Source organism: Dryobates pubescens, chromosome 12, assembly GCF_014839835.1.
Source record: "Dryobates pubescens isolate bDryPub1 chromosome 12, bDryPub1.pri, whole genome shotgun sequence".
Lineage (NCBI taxonomy): Eukaryota > Metazoa > Chordata > Aves > Piciformes > Picidae > Dryobates > Dryobates pubescens.
In genome coordinates this window covers 22055276-22073323 of record NC_071623.1, presented here as the reverse complement: position 1 = coordinate 22073323, position 18048 = coordinate 22055276, and the positions used below count along the sequence as shown (strand labels likewise).

General features: G+C 38.7%; 1 protein-coding gene across 3 annotated transcripts in view; it reads left to right on the top strand.

The window, feature by feature from the left end:
- Positions 1 to 18048, top strand: part of SON (SON DNA and RNA binding protein) — a 38484-nt gene that overhangs the window by 14750 nt on the left and 5686 nt on the right. For 2 of the 3 annotated variants that reach the window (XM_054165852.1, XM_054165853.1), the window contains exons 4-9: positions 1430 to 1590; positions 1975 to 2115; positions 3478 to 3666; positions 7875 to 7985; positions 8348 to 8464; positions 15504 to 15651. In XM_054165852.1, the coding sequence (XP_054021827.1) occupies positions 1430 to 1590; positions 1975 to 2115; positions 3478 to 3666; positions 7875 to 7985; positions 8348 to 8464; positions 15504 to 15651 (867 nt within the window). Of the gene's footprint in view, positions 1 to 1429; positions 1591 to 1974; positions 2116 to 3477; positions 3667 to 7874; positions 7986 to 8347; positions 8465 to 14613; positions 14694 to 15503; positions 15652 to 18048 lie in introns of those variants that run through there. The other variant, XM_054165854.1, reaches the window with a different exon arrangement.

Below are 18048 nucleotides of genomic sequence, written 5' to 3'. Positions count from 1 at the left end.
GATGGTGACTTCCAGTAGAAACTGATGTTGAGCTGAGTCAGTGCTTACCATTTGGATGAAAGTGTATTTAGAGCAGGCTGTATCTTGCTTATAGCACTTCTGTACACAAGTGGGATGTCGGAGTGTTGAAGACCACTCTTTGTAATACCTTTTAAAGGTCAAGTGCTCTGCAAGAACCATAAGAGTTCCTTGTTTTCCTAAAGGAAAAAGATAGGGCATAGAAGACCATCTGAAAGTTAGCACCAGCTGATTAGTTCTTTGCTCTCTTGTCAGCTGTAATCCTTGTTTATTTTTTTCCATTGCTGTGTCTTGTGTCTTTACCTTGGTAAGAACTTAGGGGGAAGGTAGACCCATTTCCAAAAATATTTTTAGACCTAGCTGACTGGAAAATAAAACATCCTAAGGAGCTGTATCTTTTCTCTGTGACTGGAAAAAGAAAGCCCTTGTTAGTTTTCTGAGGTATTAAGTTATGTAAAGAGAGAGAAGGTTTTAGTTTGGTGAGATGAGTCTGTGAGGAAGCCTTCCTCTTTGGACCTCAGGCTCTTATCTTGTCTTAAAAAGTTACTGTGGAAGTCCCTCTGCAAGAGAATTATTTTTGTGCAGAACATGCGAGTTAATGTGCATCCTTGAGTCATGGAGTCACAGAATGTTAAGGGCTAGAAGGGACCTTGAAAGATCATCTAGTCCAACCCCCCCCGCCAGAGCAGGATCACCTATACCAAATCACACAGGAATGCATCCAGGGGGGTTTTGGATATCTCCAGAGAGGAAGTGGTGTAGTCTTGGGATTTTTGTAAAGCTGAGATAGTGGTATTGCATTTATTTGCAAACAGGCGGATCAGATAAGACTTTATTTCATCCCCTGTTCCTGTCATAAGGCCACATGATTTTTTTCATTAATAAAGCAAAATACTGCTTTGTTAACAGCTTTGCATATAACTGTTTTTTATGCAAGTGCATATTTTATTCAGTGCTGATGTTTTTCTGTTGATTGCTTGCAAGTAGCTTTCAGGCTACATACTAGGGGACTCGAGAGGACTTCCTAAGGATCTTTGAATGCTTTTCAGAGATAGCTAGGATGGAGACTTTGTAATTTCTGCTGTGAAGAAAAGACTTGGTATTTCCAAAACTGGAATAAAGCCCTGAAGTAAAACATGCATCAAAAATTCTGGGGTTTGGAGGATTGTGAGTGCTGTAATTTGGACTTTGCTTTGTCTTAAATTTGCAATTTTATTTAGCTATTGAGCAGACCAAATTAAAAAAAATAAATCTGGAGCAACTAAGTACAATTTTAGTTCTCTTCCCAGAAAATAAAAGTGCGCAATGTGGGTAAAATCTTGTGTCTTGGTTTTTTAGGGTACATGGTTTAGTCTTCTGTAAAAACAGTAACTTTCCTTTAATAAAAACCATATTATTTTGGTTTTTTTAGACAAGGCCCAGCTACTTGAAATAGCCAAAGCTAATGCAGCCGCTATGTGTGCTAAGTCTGGTGTTCCCTTACCGCCAAGCCTGATGCCTTTGTTATCTCAAAAGAAGGACGAGAAAGCCAATCAGAAGTCATCAAGAGATACACTGAAGGAGCTCACTGAGGTAAGCAAGAGCAGTGTCAAGCCTGAAAATAAGCAGATGTGTTGGGTTTTTTTTTTTGTGACTCCTAGGCAAGCTGTCATTTTGTGTGCAGGTAAGGGCATGGTTTGCATTTAAGCTGGCTTGGGGTTTGAGCCCTTACTCCATGTGCAGCTCTTTTTGAAGTCATGAAAACAGACATTTCAGTTCCATGGAAATCCACTTCTTTTACTGGTTTTAGCTCTGATTCATTGATGACATTGCTAAAAGATTTTCTCAGTTTATATTTCCTGCTTTAGAAAAGAGCACCACTTTTTAGAGAAAATGTTCTTTTTGTATGTTTTGGTTGAAAGTCAAGGTTTATTCAGAGTTTTTAAAATTTTTTGTTAACATTTCTATATCTTTTAGAAATGCAAGAAGATTGCTCAAAGCACAGATGATGTGATAGTGAACAAACCTCATGTTTCTGATGAAGAGGAGGAAGAACGTCCTTTCTATAACCATCCTTTTAAGCTCAGTGAACCCAAACCTATCTTTTTTAATTTGACTGTGAGTATTTCTTTCATTTTCTGTATCATCAATTGTGGTTATTTTTAAATAATGAAAGTAATTTTGCAGAAATTAAACAGGGCTTGATAATCTTGTGGGGGTGTTAAAAGTACTCTTGCCTAGGATAAGAAACTTGCCCACTGTCTGTGAAATTGTGGAGTTCCCATAATTGGATTGAAGCATTTTTAATTTTTGTTAAAGTCTTTGCAGCTCAGATAACATGAAGAGGGTTGGTTTTACTTCATGTTTTCATTACCAAAAAACCAGTGTGAATTTACAGACAGTGTTGGAATTCGGAAGTGCTTTTGGAACAGCATTGCTTTTCTTTAACAGACAAACCAAAAAACCCCTAGCAGAATGCTAAACTTATTTTGAAGTATTTTAAATAGAATGATGCCATCAGCTTTGTGTGAAAGTCTGCTCTGACTTTGCAGGGTATAAAGTACTACAGAAGTATTAATACACTAATTGGAAATCTAAGTAGAATTTACATACTGAGTTACAAATATATATAGCTTGTGGAGTGCATGAGATAAGCAATGTAAGATGGAAAGTAGAAAGAGATTTATCCTTGACATTGTGCTGTTAGAAATGTGGTACGATGAAACTCAAGAAACCTTGAGATCTGTACAGGCTCCAAAGAGGAATGTTCTTTATAGCCTGTGCTGCCTGTTTACCACACTTTTGACTTTCTAAGTATCAGCCTTTTGAGATTCTAGTCTTGCAACCATTCCCATGCATGTTCCTCTGATAGTTGGAGTTTACCCAATACTGTGAGCTGTCTGGGCTGTTTGCTTCTTAGACAAGGAATTGGTTGGATATTTCTGCAGGCTCTTGATGTATTAGCAAGACTTTCTAAGGAAAACAAGCTCATGGATTTAATGTGCTTCTGAGGTTCATGCTGCTGTTAAGAAATAATCAAAAAGCAGAATGTTGAAAATGGCTTTGTCTGTACAATTTAGAGCTTTTTATCATCATGTGGATATCACAGCCAGTTTTTTACTGCCCAGAAGTGTTATTTTGGATCTTTCCATTATGAAATGTATGTGTGGCAGATTAAGATTACTTTCTCTGTGATGGGGTGGAGGGACATTATTGTGAGTGAGATTTTTGCAAATTTTTGTCTGCTGAAGCTAATTAAAGCAATTTTAGCTTCTAGTGGTTTCATCTTTTCTTATACTACCTTTTGATCCTTATTTGTTTGGTAAAACGATTGGTTATAAAGGCTTTTGGTTTGATGTTAGTAAGGATGGCTGTGCTATGAAAATTTAATTCCAGGTGTGTGCAGCAAGTAGTTTCTCAGAGGTAAATGTGAGTGTTGTGTGTTTTCAAGTTTTTAACTTCTAATTTTGTTTCTTTAAGACTCCTAGCATAAAACCAGCACCACCACCACAACCAAAGAACCAGGTCAGCCTGTCAAAGGAATTCCCTGTTTCATCTGGTTCTCAACATAGGAAAAAAGAAGCGGATAGTGTGTATGGAGAATGGGTTCCAGTTGAAAAAGGCAAAGAAGATAGCAAGGATGATGTTTTCCCCAAACCATCCATTGAGGTAAGGAAGGAAAGGAAAGCGTATCATATAAGGAAACCAAAACCGGTACCCAATCAGTCTGGCACCAAATTGCAGTCTGTGAAAAAAAAAAAGCTTACATAGGTAGTCTCTAACAATTCAATGAGCTAATTGCCTGAACTGCTGCAGTCTTCAAATTTGGTCACCATGTTCATGTGGGCAGTGATGAAAGCAACCTGTACCCATACTGTGTGCTTTTGTCAGCTAATGACTTCTTTGTCTCAATAGAATTTAAACTTTTGCTAGAAAGTGAAAAGCAAGTTTCTTGTCCAGGTTCCTGCAGAGGTTAATAGTCTTTGAGACCTTAATACTTACAAATTTATTTTAATTTGTCCTACCACTTAGAGCAATAACATTGCATTGAAATGTAACCCGTTAAAAATAGACTGGAAAGTCCTTTCTGAACCTTCCATTTCATCTGGATGTATCTACTATATTTTTTTAGCTTTACAGTCATGTTTTCTCATGTGTTGTCTTCCATATGGCTGTTCAAAAGAAAATATTAATTGTATGTATGATAACCTTAAAAACCCCAATGTTTTTCCCCTTGAAATGCCTTCAAAAGGATATTTTGGGGGGGGGTTGTAATTAAGTAAATAGTTAAGGCAGATGTACATTTTTGCAAGTTGATGTTTCCTGCACTCAGTCTGAAGACTCATTCTCATGCCTTTCAAAACAGACCCCAAAAAAAAAAGCCTTGGTATAAATTTCTGATGGAACAATCTTTCCACTTGTTATGTTCTGTTTTGAAGAACTTTATAAGATTGTACCATTCATTTCTTGAAGCACAGAAGGTGTTATTGCTCTTCTGTGTCTTTTTACAGCACCAAAAGCACAGTGAGCGTAACCTAGTCAACAGACATTTTCACAGTATGCCTCAGTTTGATGATCAGGCACCCAATTCATTGTTCCCTCAGTGTAGATGATAACTGCAGTTTGGTATTTGTCATGAATGACTAATAAGCATTCTGAAATGTTTGTGCAGAGTGTTATTCCCAGTTTACTAGTGCATATGTAAAAAGTCCAGAGCACAGAAACATTGTATGCAAATATTTGGCCGTGTTGATACCAGGTGATAAAATGTCTTGTCCTTCAAATGGCTAGTGATACAGGTTCGGGCAAGCTCTGTAGATGTCTGCATCCAGGTTGCCAATGGGGCTAGGTTTGTGTCTTTCACAAATGAAGCTAGCAAAGCACCAGTGGTTTGTGTATTGATTGTGTAGAGGAAGCCTTAAAAACTGACGTTGGCGTAAATACCTTTGGCATAACTTTCTTTCCTGTCACGTGTATCTTTATAAATGCTTGTAACAATGTTGTCTGTTTTTATATTGTGTAAATAAATATTTTAATTTGCATTTACCTTAACTTGGTTTGTGTTAAGGGTGATTTCAAGGGTCATTAGCTGACAGCAGAGTGTACTATTCTCTTGGGCTTGGCAATCCTTAATTTTTGATACACAGGAATATTCTTGTAGTAGCAGAATCTCTGTATGTTTCTCCAGGGTGTCTGAAGGGTAACAGAATGCTTCTCTGCTTATCTTTTTTAAATGCCTCTGAGGACTCCTTCTGTGAAATGGCTTTATTTGAACTAAGTAAGCCAGATGAGCTCCCTTGCTGCTGGGAGTAGAGTAGTGGGGTGTATGTTCAGATTCAAAGGAACTTTGGTATACTATTTGCCCCTATTCATTTTTGCTAATTTTGAAATCTCATCATCCCAATTTTGATGCAAGTCTATATTGACATGGAAAAAAACACCCAGTAATTGATTTTACTGTTAAATTTTTACTCAAGTCATAGAATTAGTTATGGGAATATGCAATCTGAAATAGCCCCGCTAATACATTATGAATAATTTAATGTGACTGGGGTCGTAGGAGATGGTGGAAAAAGTCTCGAGTAATCTGAAGCATCAGCATGTCTCTAGAAGCTAGAGAAAGGTATGCTGTATTCAGAAGTCTGGAAGTACAGGGCTGAAGTGTTGTATTTAAGGTTGGAGTCTACACAGGTGACTTATGCAGAGAAGCTGTCCTGATCTGAGAATGTAGAAAATGCATTTTAGTGTATCAGTGGACCTGTGAAGTATGTCAGAAATGGTTGCTTTCAATTGTCAGCCTTTTCCTTCTTGCTTCAGTACTTGTAGTTTGTGTCTGTGGGTTAAATGTTACCAAGAGTCAGGATGGAAAAGGCAGAACTTTCATAGAGAATAATATGCTGAACTTGAAACTGTTTTACCTGACTAAATAATAACAACTTTTCATACTTCAAGCAGAGATTTTTTTTTTCAAGATCCAAAGCTGCCATCGAGTGTCTTGACATAATACAAAGCCATGATGGTCTCCAAAATGGTGACTGACCATGTGGGAAAGTGTATGGGAATTCTAACTAACCAGGGTATCTACTAATAGGCCCCAGTCCGGTAAAGCACTAAAGTACACATGTATGTTTAAGTATGTGAGTGGTCCTAATGTGATTTCAGTGGACTACTTGCATGCCTATGTGTATTGCTGGATTGAAGCTTTTGGTGAGTAGAATAACTTTTATTTATCTCCTGAACCAGTTTCACAACCCAAAAGATTAAAAAATTATAACTACATAAGGGAAGCTTATTAACTCAAAGTGTGTATTTTAAACAGGCATTCTTTCACACACATGACTGTCCTGTTAGGTGATAGTTAGAAAATCTTCTAATTCTTCTTGTGCCTTGTTTGTGATCTGTGTTTTCTGTTAACTGGGACAAAAAATAAGCACTGAAGTCAGTTTCATAGACACTTAAGACTTCTGAAATTATAAGTCAGTCTTGGTCAGTAACAGATGTTTCACCAATAGTCTTCCCAACTAAATACTTTTGTCCTGAAATAGTAAAAACAATCCTCCATCATAAAATAATTATTTTTGACTTTTGACTATTAAATATTAGCTTTTTTCTTTTGCAATTGTGGACATTCATGTTTATCTTTTACTGTTCATCAGTATCTACTAAATTGTTGACCTGGTTCCTGTGAGAGGAATTTTGTGGATTAACTCATTTTCTGTTCAGCAGAGTCAATTTTAAATTAGTTTAATTTTTTTCTATTGGCCTTTTAGTCTAGTATAGTGTGTCTGAGGCTAAGGTTATGAGACAGCAACTAACAAAAGATAGAAGCCTTTAGTAAAAGAAAACAAATTCATCTGTCAGTTTACTCTCTCTGTATGCCACCTGCTGTTTTGATGACTGAGTTTCTTTTGTGCTTCAAGCACTTCCAGCTCTTCAGTCTCCTTCAGGTGCTCATTTCCAGAGAAATTTCTCTGAGTACTGTTCTTTTTCTCCTTTGGGAAGAGAATGATCCACAAAAGGCACATCAAGTGAAGAACAAGGCACAAGTAGTTTTATACAAGAGCTGTGTATTAACCATAATTGTTACATCTTTTTATCCCCAAATGTTACATTTTTTTCTTCTTGATTGCTTTGCACAGAGAAAAGGTTTTAATTGAGCTTCTTCACTTAGTCCATAATTTTACCCAAAGGATTCTAGTTGGTATGCACCAGATAGGTTGATTTCCACCCCCTCTCCACCCCTCCCCTTAAATTTTTTTGCAGTCCAGCAGCACAGACCTAAATAATCCTTTCCAAGTCAATTTTATGAGCTACCAGTCTGATGTCACTTTTACTCAAGTCTGGTTTAGGCTGAAGATTAAAGCCAAGTTAATGAAATAAATGTATTTTTTTTTATACATATAACTTGAAGTTTTAGTGAGCCTTAATAGTAGGGTGGTCATGTGAACAGCTCTGTATGAGGGCTTTTGGTTTTTTTAAATTCTTAGCTAAATTGCATCTAATTCTATTGGTTAATATAATCTCATTGAACGATGATAGGTTCATATAATCTCATTGAACGATGAACTAGTTAAGTATTACACGCCACAACTTTTCCTGACCAAAATAGTTACCTGAAAAGAATTCTTTTGATGCTTTTGTCTGTGCAGATGTTACTTAATTATCTCAGGGTATTGTACTTTGGATTTTGTATCTGTTTAGGAAAGCCATATTGTATATACTTAACAGGCAGTCCCAGGATTTTTTTTCATGCTGTCAAACCAACTATTCAATGCATAAAACAACTGTGTAGCATTTATCCTACAACAGCTTTTTCCAGATCAAATAGATACTGTGATGACCCAAAGCATTTTTAAAAGAAGTCTTTTTCTTCCTAGGGCGTGGACATAACTACAGCTATGAATGACCGAGCGCTGGCTCAGAAAAGGCTCAATGAAAACACATTTGATCTAGAGGCCATGTGCATGTTAAACCGTGCACAGGAACAGGTATGGTGCACTTTTTCATCAGCAGCGTGACCAGCTTAAAGTAAATGTTTACCTTTCATGCCAGCTGATTCTTTTTCTTAAATATGTTAAGTGTGGGGCTTTGGAAACCCATTAAAATTTCTGCTTCTAGTTTGCACTTTAGAACAGTGATTTTGAGGATAAGCAAACCATGAGTAATGGACTTTTGTTAGACTTTGAGCTCATGCTTCAGGCTTAATGTAGAAAGATGCTCAGTTTTTTTGACTGGTTGTTTCTGGATGTTAATGAACACAGCACTAAACTTCTGAGAATCAACAGATAATTACAAAGGTGAAATGTGTCATTTTTGTGGTTTGGCCTCACATTTTGCTTTTATTTTGTAGATTGATGCCTGGGCTCAATCAAACTCCATACCCGGCCAGTTCACAGGAAGTACTGGAGCACAGATACTGTCCTCAGACGAGCTGACCAACAGTGGTCCCCAAGCATGGATTAGAAAGGTAGAAGTTCTGCAGACATACTGTTCTAACTATCATGTTTTAAATAGCAGTGGAAGTATTGGAAAATGCAAAAAATGTGCCTTAAAAACCTATGGTAATGCATGTTTCAAATACAACAGGTTGAGTTAAATCATTGTCCTTGATCAATTCAGACACTTGCTGCTGCTGTGTCCATTTTGTTGTGCATTAAGGTGTCGCTCATGACATTAGAGTACTTCAATGATGTGTGCGTCTGGTACTTGAGTCAGATTGGTTCTTATGCTGTGACTGTACACTGAAATGACATTTGTGATGCTGGTATGGTTGCAGTGGTAGGTCCATCACTACGGTTATGGAATTGGAACAGATCAGGCAAGGTTCGATCCTGATACTATTGAAGTCAGTGGATGTTTCGTGATCAGATTCAGCGAACCAAGCCCCAAACTGCTGTTTTGTTTGACTTGGTTCTGTCTGATTGCTACTTTGCTTCTATTTGTATCACCAGGATCTTCTGGGAACCATGAGGTCTGGAATACTAAATAAGGAGTTGCAGTTGGGTTAATAGATGTAATGTCATCCTACAGTGAAATAGTTACCTCTTACGGCAGAGTAACGCTGCCTTACTTTTGGGGCGTGCTGCGTCATACATACATGCGTTTTATAAGTTTAATAATTCATGCTTCATCTGTGAAAATGAATACCAAACTGATTCTCTTTCAAGAAGTAGAACTGAGGAATTCAAGCAATATCCACCTTTCAGGAAAAAAAAAAAGAGTTACGGTGGTCAGTCTTGCAAGTAATATAGTGTATCTGCTTAGCCTTACAGAATGTGGTGTTAAGACAACCCTCAAACCAGGGTGGTAGGTTAGATTTGAGGCTTAGGTAGAATTTTCCATAGAACTGGGTGTAAACTGAGGACTAAAAGCCTGGAATTCTAACATCCTAAACACAGAAATATTTTTTGTCAAGATTCACTAACTTATTTTTCCACTTTTTGTAGCCAGGCAATACAGAGAGCCAGGCAGCACAGAGGTCCAAATTACTTGCTGGATGGGCTTTTGGGCTCTTCTCAGTATTGATACAGGGTGTAGATCATAGAAGTAAGCTTTAACAATTACTAACTTGTGAGATTGTAACAAAATGTTAACTGTTATGATTACAATAATTGTCCCTGACAGAGGAACTTAAAAAGCACTCAGCAGAGATGTATTGGTTAGAAAAGGAGAGCTTTTCTACCAGAGGCTTGTGAAAGAGATCAGCAAGCCTAAAAGGGTTCTCCCGTTCTGCAGGACTTTGAATGGGTTCTCAAGGCAATGGAAAGGAAGTATCTCAGATCATCCCTTTCACAAGCCTCCTCGTTTCATCCTATTTCTATTCCTTTAGGTTTTATGGTCTGAGTTTTTCTCTACCTTACAGTGACAGAAGTATCTGCTAACAAAAAATAAGTGGAGAAAGCAAATGTGTTTTTCCCCAGCCTTTTAACTTCACTCTGTTATCTGCTTTAAGAAAACTCAAAACAACATAAAGCTTTATAGGGCAAAAATGAGAGAAGAGTCTGATCTCTGGATTATGAACATGACTGCTGTGAGGAGCAGAAGCATACTGGAACTTTTTGTTGAATCTAGAAGTGAGAGTGAGCTGGCAGAAGCACTGAAGTACTCCTTAAATGTAAACATGTAGTGGTTTGCAGTAGGCATCCTCCTTAGCAAGCATCATGTGGTTTGTCAGAAAGGAGGCTGCTACTGGAAACAAGAAGAGTTGTTGGGTGAAGAAGGTGAGGACACAGTCCTCTTTCCTGCTCTGGCATTCCTCAGCTTGACTTCTTTTCCTCTTTCCAGGTTCCATATTCGCACACACATTGCCATCAAACTCATGACAAGTAGTTACAGTTATGCACCCTCTGCAGAATGCATTAGGGGCTGTGCAAGGCTTGCTCTGGTTTGCTGGGGTTTTTTTGGTTTGAGGAATGGTGGGGCTTGTTAAAGCCTTCAAAACACTTAGGTTTGAACTTAATGTGAAGTCACATCCTGTGGTTAGTGAGTGATTCCACAGAAGAAAATGTGTAGGGATGATGGGTTCTGAATGCATGTTATCTTTCTCAGTGACAACACAAACCAACCATGAAATGCAAAGTACAGGTTGTATTTTACCTAGGTACTTTGGAGTTGTGTAACTTAGTTCCAGTTAATTATGCAGTGTAGCACTGAGAAGTCAGACTTCTATTCCCTTTTTTTTCCTGAGAAAATGCATTTTAACATGACATGTTGCGTGAGTAAATTAATGCACATTTCTGACTGAGGATGTTGTTTACTGAAAGCATTTTGCTCAGGAGATTGCCATAAGCAGTTGCCATAAGAAACAGAGCCTGTGTCAGCTAGTTATTTGTGTATCAGCACCAAAAAGAACTGGAACATGTGCAGACATTGTGCTTGACAGAGATAATCACAAAGCTGTATAGATGGTAGCAGACAGGAAGAGCGGTGTCAGGAGGGAAGAATTACTTGGGAAACTTGCTTGATAAGTGCTGTCTTCACTTTGCATTTCTTGGATTTCAGATTGGTTTTTCTACTTTAAAATTTACTCTGGAGAGGTAATATGTACTCAAACCAAAATAGGCCTGCAGCTTCCATTTTACCTCAATAAAGTTTTGAGGGAATTAGTTACTGAAGTGGTTAACGTGGCATACTTGAATGATTGACAAAGCAGTTAGGTGTATGGTTTCTTTTTCCCAGGAATATGCTAGTTCATGGTGTTCATGCATAGGGTTCTGGGCAGTATTCATAAAGGAATGTAACACATTGTTAGGTTTCATGTATCATTAAAACAGATTTCTGAACAATACCATCTTTTTCTTCTGAAAAGTGGTTTCTGTTTCGGTTTATCGTGGTTCGTGTAATCAGTTCACAAACATGACTTGTTCTGGAGGTTACTGGGTTTTTTCCCTTCCCATTTTTTCTTATGCACACACTATACTACTGACTAAAGGTAAAATCAGAGGAAGTGGTCAAATATTTTTTTCCCAGCAAATTCTATTGAGGTCTACTTACTCAGACTTTCCCAGAGTCACCACTTATTCTTGGATTTATCAGCTTAACTTTGTAGACTAAACCTGCACTCCCAGACAAGGTTTCTGCAATGTTTTATGCACACAGGGCTTGGGACCCCTTTCATTCGATTGTGCTACATAAAGCATGGCAAGCAGCTTCACTGTGGCTGCTAGAACGCTCTGCTCTGTGTAAGAAGTTCTGAAAAGATAAAGTGTTCCTTCCATTCTTCCACAGTCATAGCAGATGAGTAAAACTTAGCAACAAAGGTAAAACTTGTGATTGTGACTTGCACAGGGACCTCTGACCTTCTAACAAGGCTGCTCTTCAAAATACCTGTATTCTTACTGCCTCATGACACAAGGAGCTTTACTTGGAAATGAAGTGGCAAGGCAGATGATCTATATGTTAGTCATATTGGACATACTCCCTGTTGAGGCTCTTTTTTCCAGCTCTCCTCAGCTTGCTTTCTACTAGTTGTATGCAAAAGCTGTGAGCAGAACAGAAATCCTGAGGCTTATTGTGAGCTTAGATTTGTAAGACATTTGATGAGGTTCTTCAGAAAGGTATTCTTCCTCCTGTATTGGGGCAGGAATGCAGCTGCTGCTACAAGTGCCAGATTATTTAATGGAGATGCAGTTACTCTGCAAAAATGTTGCCAATCATATATGCTTGTTTCTGTTACTTGACTCAGACAAATTGTTCAGAGTTAGTCTTAATCTGAAAGACAGCCCCTTATGCTATAGCTGAAACTGTCCCCCTAGTGCCTTTAAGGCCTTTTTATCTTTTGATTAAGAAATTACCGCTCCAAAGAAATAAACCTTCCTTCTGACAGAAATTGTTTTGGTGCCATGTCAGCATTGTGAGGATATTTTCAGAGAGCAGAAATTGCTGATAGATTGTGGTGGTGTGGTTTGTAGATTTGCCTGGTTCAGTGCCATGTGCTGTCCTTTTCCCCAAAGACAGCTGTTGCAGTTAAGACAGTGACTGTCCCAACTTGAGCTGTTTCAGAAAAAAAGCCTGTAAAAGGATCTCTCAGGTCTGCTTTCTCTTGTGTGTGTGTTTGCTTAAGTCCTTAAATGCTAATTCAGGCATTCATGTCTCCCCAAAATTGTTGCCCTGATGTAGTGCTAAAAGGGGAATAACTTCAATCAAAATCACTAAATAACCCTCTTAAGTGATCAGATTTTACTATGTAGCCTTCTGTTCAAAGAGAAAGTGTTGACACAAGAATGTAACTGATTATTTGTCTCCATCTGCTGGGAGAACAGAAGTGTGCTTTATTTTGCTGACCTACCATGGAATGTGGGGATCAAAAGATGAGAAAAATGGTAATAAATTAGTGGTGTCCTCTTCAGTCTGATAGCCAGATAGGGCCAGATCTGCAAAGGGACATAGCTGGTCAACAGTTTTGTGAGACTCAGCCTTTTATGACTTTTGAAACTGGAACTAAGGGTGTATCTTGCTTCCCTGCTCTTGCTAACGCTTGGAATAGTTCTGTATTTTCCAATGTCATTCATAGCACTAATTGTTACCCGTGCTTATGGGCTTAGTGAAGTCATCTGTCATAAAATGATTTTATAAAAGAAAGATAATTGTTCAGATGACATTAGAGACTTGGATCCAATTTATTCTCAAAAACACACCAAAGCTACCTTTTCCCCTTTGCTGCAGGCTGCCTTTGCTTCTTCAGGAAACTGAATCAGTATAGGCTGCTTCTGTTCGCTTTCATAGTTAGCAGAATTACTTCATTGAGCCTTTTAGTCTGAGGCACAAGTACAGCTGTTCTGTAATGAAGCAAAACTTTCATTGCTAATTTCTTGCTGTCCTCATTCTCCTGTATGTGTTTAAGGGCCAACATAATGTAAGAAATTCCTTCTGAAGTTACCAGATAGGATTCCGAATTCACCTGTTAGAAAACACATGATTTTAGTGAGCCACACTTTAAAATTTAGAACTCTTTTTTGTTTGTTTATTTGTTTCCAGTATTTGGAATTTGTTCAGGCTCTCATAATTCCTATGTAGGAACTCAGAGCATTGATTTTTTTAACTACCAATAGGGCTACTTTGATTTTTTTACATCCCTCCTAACCCCTGAATTAGTACCAAATCACGTGTGATGAGAAAGCTGTGTAATACTGAAATGACCTCATCAAGAAATTGCACTCTGTCATTTGTGAACTGAATACACACTGGTGATAACGAAACAGATGTTGATACTGAAAATTCTATCATTGCAAAGCAGGTGCAAAAGAGGAATCGGAACCCAGGGTGACATTGACTGGGGTTTGTATCATTCTCGGCATGGTTGCCCTTTTCTTATGAGAGGTTCGTGGAAAAGAGAGGGGAGGATGAAAATGGAAGTAAGTAAAAGTCACTCTAGGTGTATAGATTGAGGCAGTTTGTATCAAAGAAACTGATTGTCTCTGTGTACACACACACTGCATGGTCTGCACCAGCCAGAAAAAAGTTGAACTGAAGAGGTGCACTTAGCCTCTCTGCTCTTCCATCAAACCTCTTTCATAGTAAATGCAGCATCCAATTGCATGATCAATTTGGAGAAGTCTTGCCACAATCTTCAGCAATTTTTTTTATTTGATGTTTTTTAACTTTTTAACACCACGTTTAGTGGGGCTCACACATATACACAGCCAGTGTATGTCAGTTGCCAGTTTGAAATCCCCTTAAAAATTTATTATCCTTAGTATCTGCAAAAGTAAGGCTTCCAGTTTTGTTCATGTATAAAATCAAACCCAAGGACCTGTCAGATCAGTCCTTTGCCCAAATCTGGGAAATGCTTACTTGTGCAAGCACAACTGAAAGGAGGAAAAAAAAATAAACACCAAAACAAACAAAACCCCCCTCAGTTGTTCTCCTAATTTGCTTTGATAGTAAGCAAAATCTTCACAAAAGGCCAGGCATTGTATCATCTAACCGACTATGCGAAATAACGGATGGACTTATCAGTGCCAGTGTGTAACCTTGTATATTTTAAGGCAAGCAGTTCTTTGCTGTGATGGAAATGATTGACTTACTTACTTGGGTCAGCGGGGGGTGCAGAAGAGAGATGATAGTTCACAGAATAACCTGTGAACTTTCACCCCTCTATATGGAAACTTGTTTCAGGGTCAAATCCTTGTAGCTGCCTTCTTGCCACGGTCAATGCCAGCCCTACTATTCACAACACTGCGGCCATCGAGGCCTAGGTACGTAAACATTTAAGGAGTTTTTAAAGTTCTTTACATCAAACCAGATTTTTAAACTTTCTGTTGATAAGCTTTCACCATTTAACAACTATTGTGTTAATGATGATTTGAAAGAATGTGAAGACTACTGCTGCTAAAAACTGTGTGGCTCAGCGCCTTTGTTTTTTGTTTTTTTTTTTTCCTTTAAAGAAAACCAAAAACCTTGTGTGTTTCATGTGGATTTTCAGGCTAGGACTTGAATGTGCAACTGCTGTATAATAAAATGGGAAACCCTTTTCATTTTCTTTTCTTTTTCTTTTCTTTTTTTTCTTTTTTTTTTTTTTTTTTAATTCTTCATTTTTTATTTTTACTATTTAAAAGTACACCTAAAACACTACGTGAATGTCATTACTCAATGTGCTTGTATTTTGTTCAACAACTAGGTACACTTGGCACGCATGTTGCCAGTTAAACAGTTAGCACTGCCTCCTTTCACGAGATGAGAAGAGATGCATTGGAACCAAAGTAGCTGTGTTAAAAACCGGACGGTTATCGTTTTGTTAAATGCCTATGTCTGAAATGGGTCACTTGCCACTTTTGGGATTGCATTAGAATTTTCAGTTGTTCCTTTTTGAAGCTATTGATTTGTGTCTCGTGTGTCTGCGTGACTTCTGGTTTACACAGAGTGTTAATGTACAGAAAGCTGAGGTGTGCTTTTTTTGAATTGAGTCTGTGAAAGGCTGTTAGAAACATGTATTGGAAGCTCCCACTTCCTTTAAAAAGTCACAGTGCTAACTTCAGCGCTTGTTTTACTTTTCTTTTTCTGGATAGGATCAGTTCTTAAGAGCAGCCCCTGTAACTGGAGGAATGGGAGCTCAGCTGATGAGAAAAATGGGCTGGAGAGAAGGAGAAGGACTTGGGAAAAACAAGGAAGGCAGCGTTGAGCCTATTATGGTTGATTTTAAGACCGATCGAAAAGGTAAGCCCTTCCTCGAGTGTTTCCTGACAGCACAAACTTTTCATACCTGTTTTTAACACAGGCAAAATAACTTGCAGGTAGTAAGGTTTTTCTGGGTACAGCTTCACTGTAAAAAGCAACAGAATGACGTGGATGATTTTGATAGGAGTTTTTCAAGTCCTGGATTATGTGTATAGGCTTTACACTTTACCCTTAGACCTTCAATTGCCATTTTAAAAAGGGCTTCTCAGTGGTTAGGGATGTGCTTCAGTTGGATGTATGGAGAGAGCGCAGACAGGGAAGTGAACTGTGAAAAAGCTGTTGTAGCTGGTTTGGAGAAAGTGGCTGAAGCAGGAATAGGGCAGGATAGAAAATGGAATAGTTTGTTTTTAAACTGGGGTGGAGGACAGATGTGATAGCTATGGACTTGAGTTACCTTTCAGCAGAAGTCCTGACATGAACAGATTGTCCTAGTGATGGTTTTAGTCCTCCAAAGGGCTTTCGTTTCCCTTTTCTCCATGTGATCTCCCCCTTTGAGCCTGCTGCTGCTGGCACCTGTGCTCACCTACAGTGATGATTCTCTGATGGTCTCTGATAGCAGTCTTTCCTCCTGTTCTTTATATAAGCCATGGTGGAGAACTGTTGCACTTGTGTCATTTGACTCGAAGAACCACCCTTTTATTTACAGGCAGCGGGCTGCTGCTTATGTTGGCAGCATGGTTCATTTGATTGGCCATCTTGCCAGCATTTTCAGGGAGTTCTGTTTTCAGAGTGAATCTGTATGCAAACCTTCCGCTTCAAATGCCTGTACAAGTTCTAACCAATTTAACTACAAGGTGCAGAATGCCAGCAGTTGAGATTTATGATTTAACTGTTCTGTTACCCATGTTACCAAAAGGCACAATTCACCATTGACTGTGGGAAAACTAATTCTTCCTGTCTCCCTAAATTTTACTTTTTATAGACTGTGAATCTTTAATCCATTGAATAGATCACATCTAAGAACAAAGCATGAAAATACTTTGAATTATGGGTTTGTCATAATTGAGCTTGTTGGAGTTACAGTAATCTCTGGGTGTCAAGATGCCTATTTCTCAATACAGAGGTAGTTCAGTACTACTCAAGTGACCAAGCTAGCAGTGAAGATAAAATGTAAGCATTTAAATACTATATGCCAAAAGGCAGAAAATAAGGCAAGCCTATGTTATGAAAAATATTGGCTGCTTTCTAAATTCCAAACACCTTGCAGCAGCATGAGTTTATAAAGAAGGCCAAGAGTATCAAATACAGAACACAGTAACACAGCTATCTTCAATTTGTACAAACAATGACCTAAGTGGATTTTTAAGCTGTTTCCTACTATACAACCTTTCCGTTTAAAGAAGGAAAGAAAGAAAAGAAAAGAAGTACATGGGGACAGAGCAATTGTGGAGAATATCTTTGAAAAGTATTTTGTTACTGTTACTTAAGACATAGACCAGCAGGTCCAGAGGAGGGCCACAAAGGTGATCAGAGGGCTGGAGTACCTGTCCCATGAAGACGGGCTGAAAGAATTGGTGCTGTTCAGCCTGGAGGAGGGAAGGCTCTGGGGAGACCTCATAGCTGCATTTCACTATCTGAAGGGAACCTAAAGGAAAGCTGGGAAAGGACTGTTTAGAAGGGCTTGTAGTGATAGGGTGAGGGACAGTGGTTTTAAACTGAAGGAGGGTAGATTTAGGCTGGACATAAGGAGGACAGTGAGAGTGGTAAAATACTGGGACAGGTTGCCCAGGGATGTGGTTGAGGCCCTGCTCCTGGAGACATTCCAGATCACACCTGATATGACCCTGGGCAGCCTGATCTAGTTGGTGTCCCTGCTCACTTCAGGGGGGTTGGGCAAGATGACCTCTGAGGATCCCCTCTAACCTCATGCAGTCTGTGATCTTTGGAGATGTTGTCTTGTACAGTTCTCACTTCTGGTAAGAGTTCCTTCAGTTTAGCTTTATTGTTACAACTCAGAGGGAAGAGAACAGTTGGTTTCAGTATTATTTTCTCAAGCAGGCTGTCTAACAGTGATGGATTTTGTGGTGAGGCTGGGAAGAGTTAGTTCTGTTTATTATGTTGCTTCTTGTCACATCATAGGAAAGATGCAGTATTGCTGCACAGCCTGTGAATATTTTGAACATGAAAAACATTTTGGGTGATACACAGCTGTGTTACAGCTCAAGCTTCCACTTCTAGAAGTGTGCCCCAGGATCCTTGTGTGGTTTCTAATAGAAGTTTCCTTAAAACCTACAGAATTTAATACTGAAGTTTCAAGCATCAAGCCCTAAGGCCTGAGACAGGATCAGGTCCTCATTGTGCTGGGCATTCTGCAGCAGATGGTTTGCTCTTTCTGCTTCAGAATGCTTGGTCTTCAGTAAGAACTGAAAGTGTTCA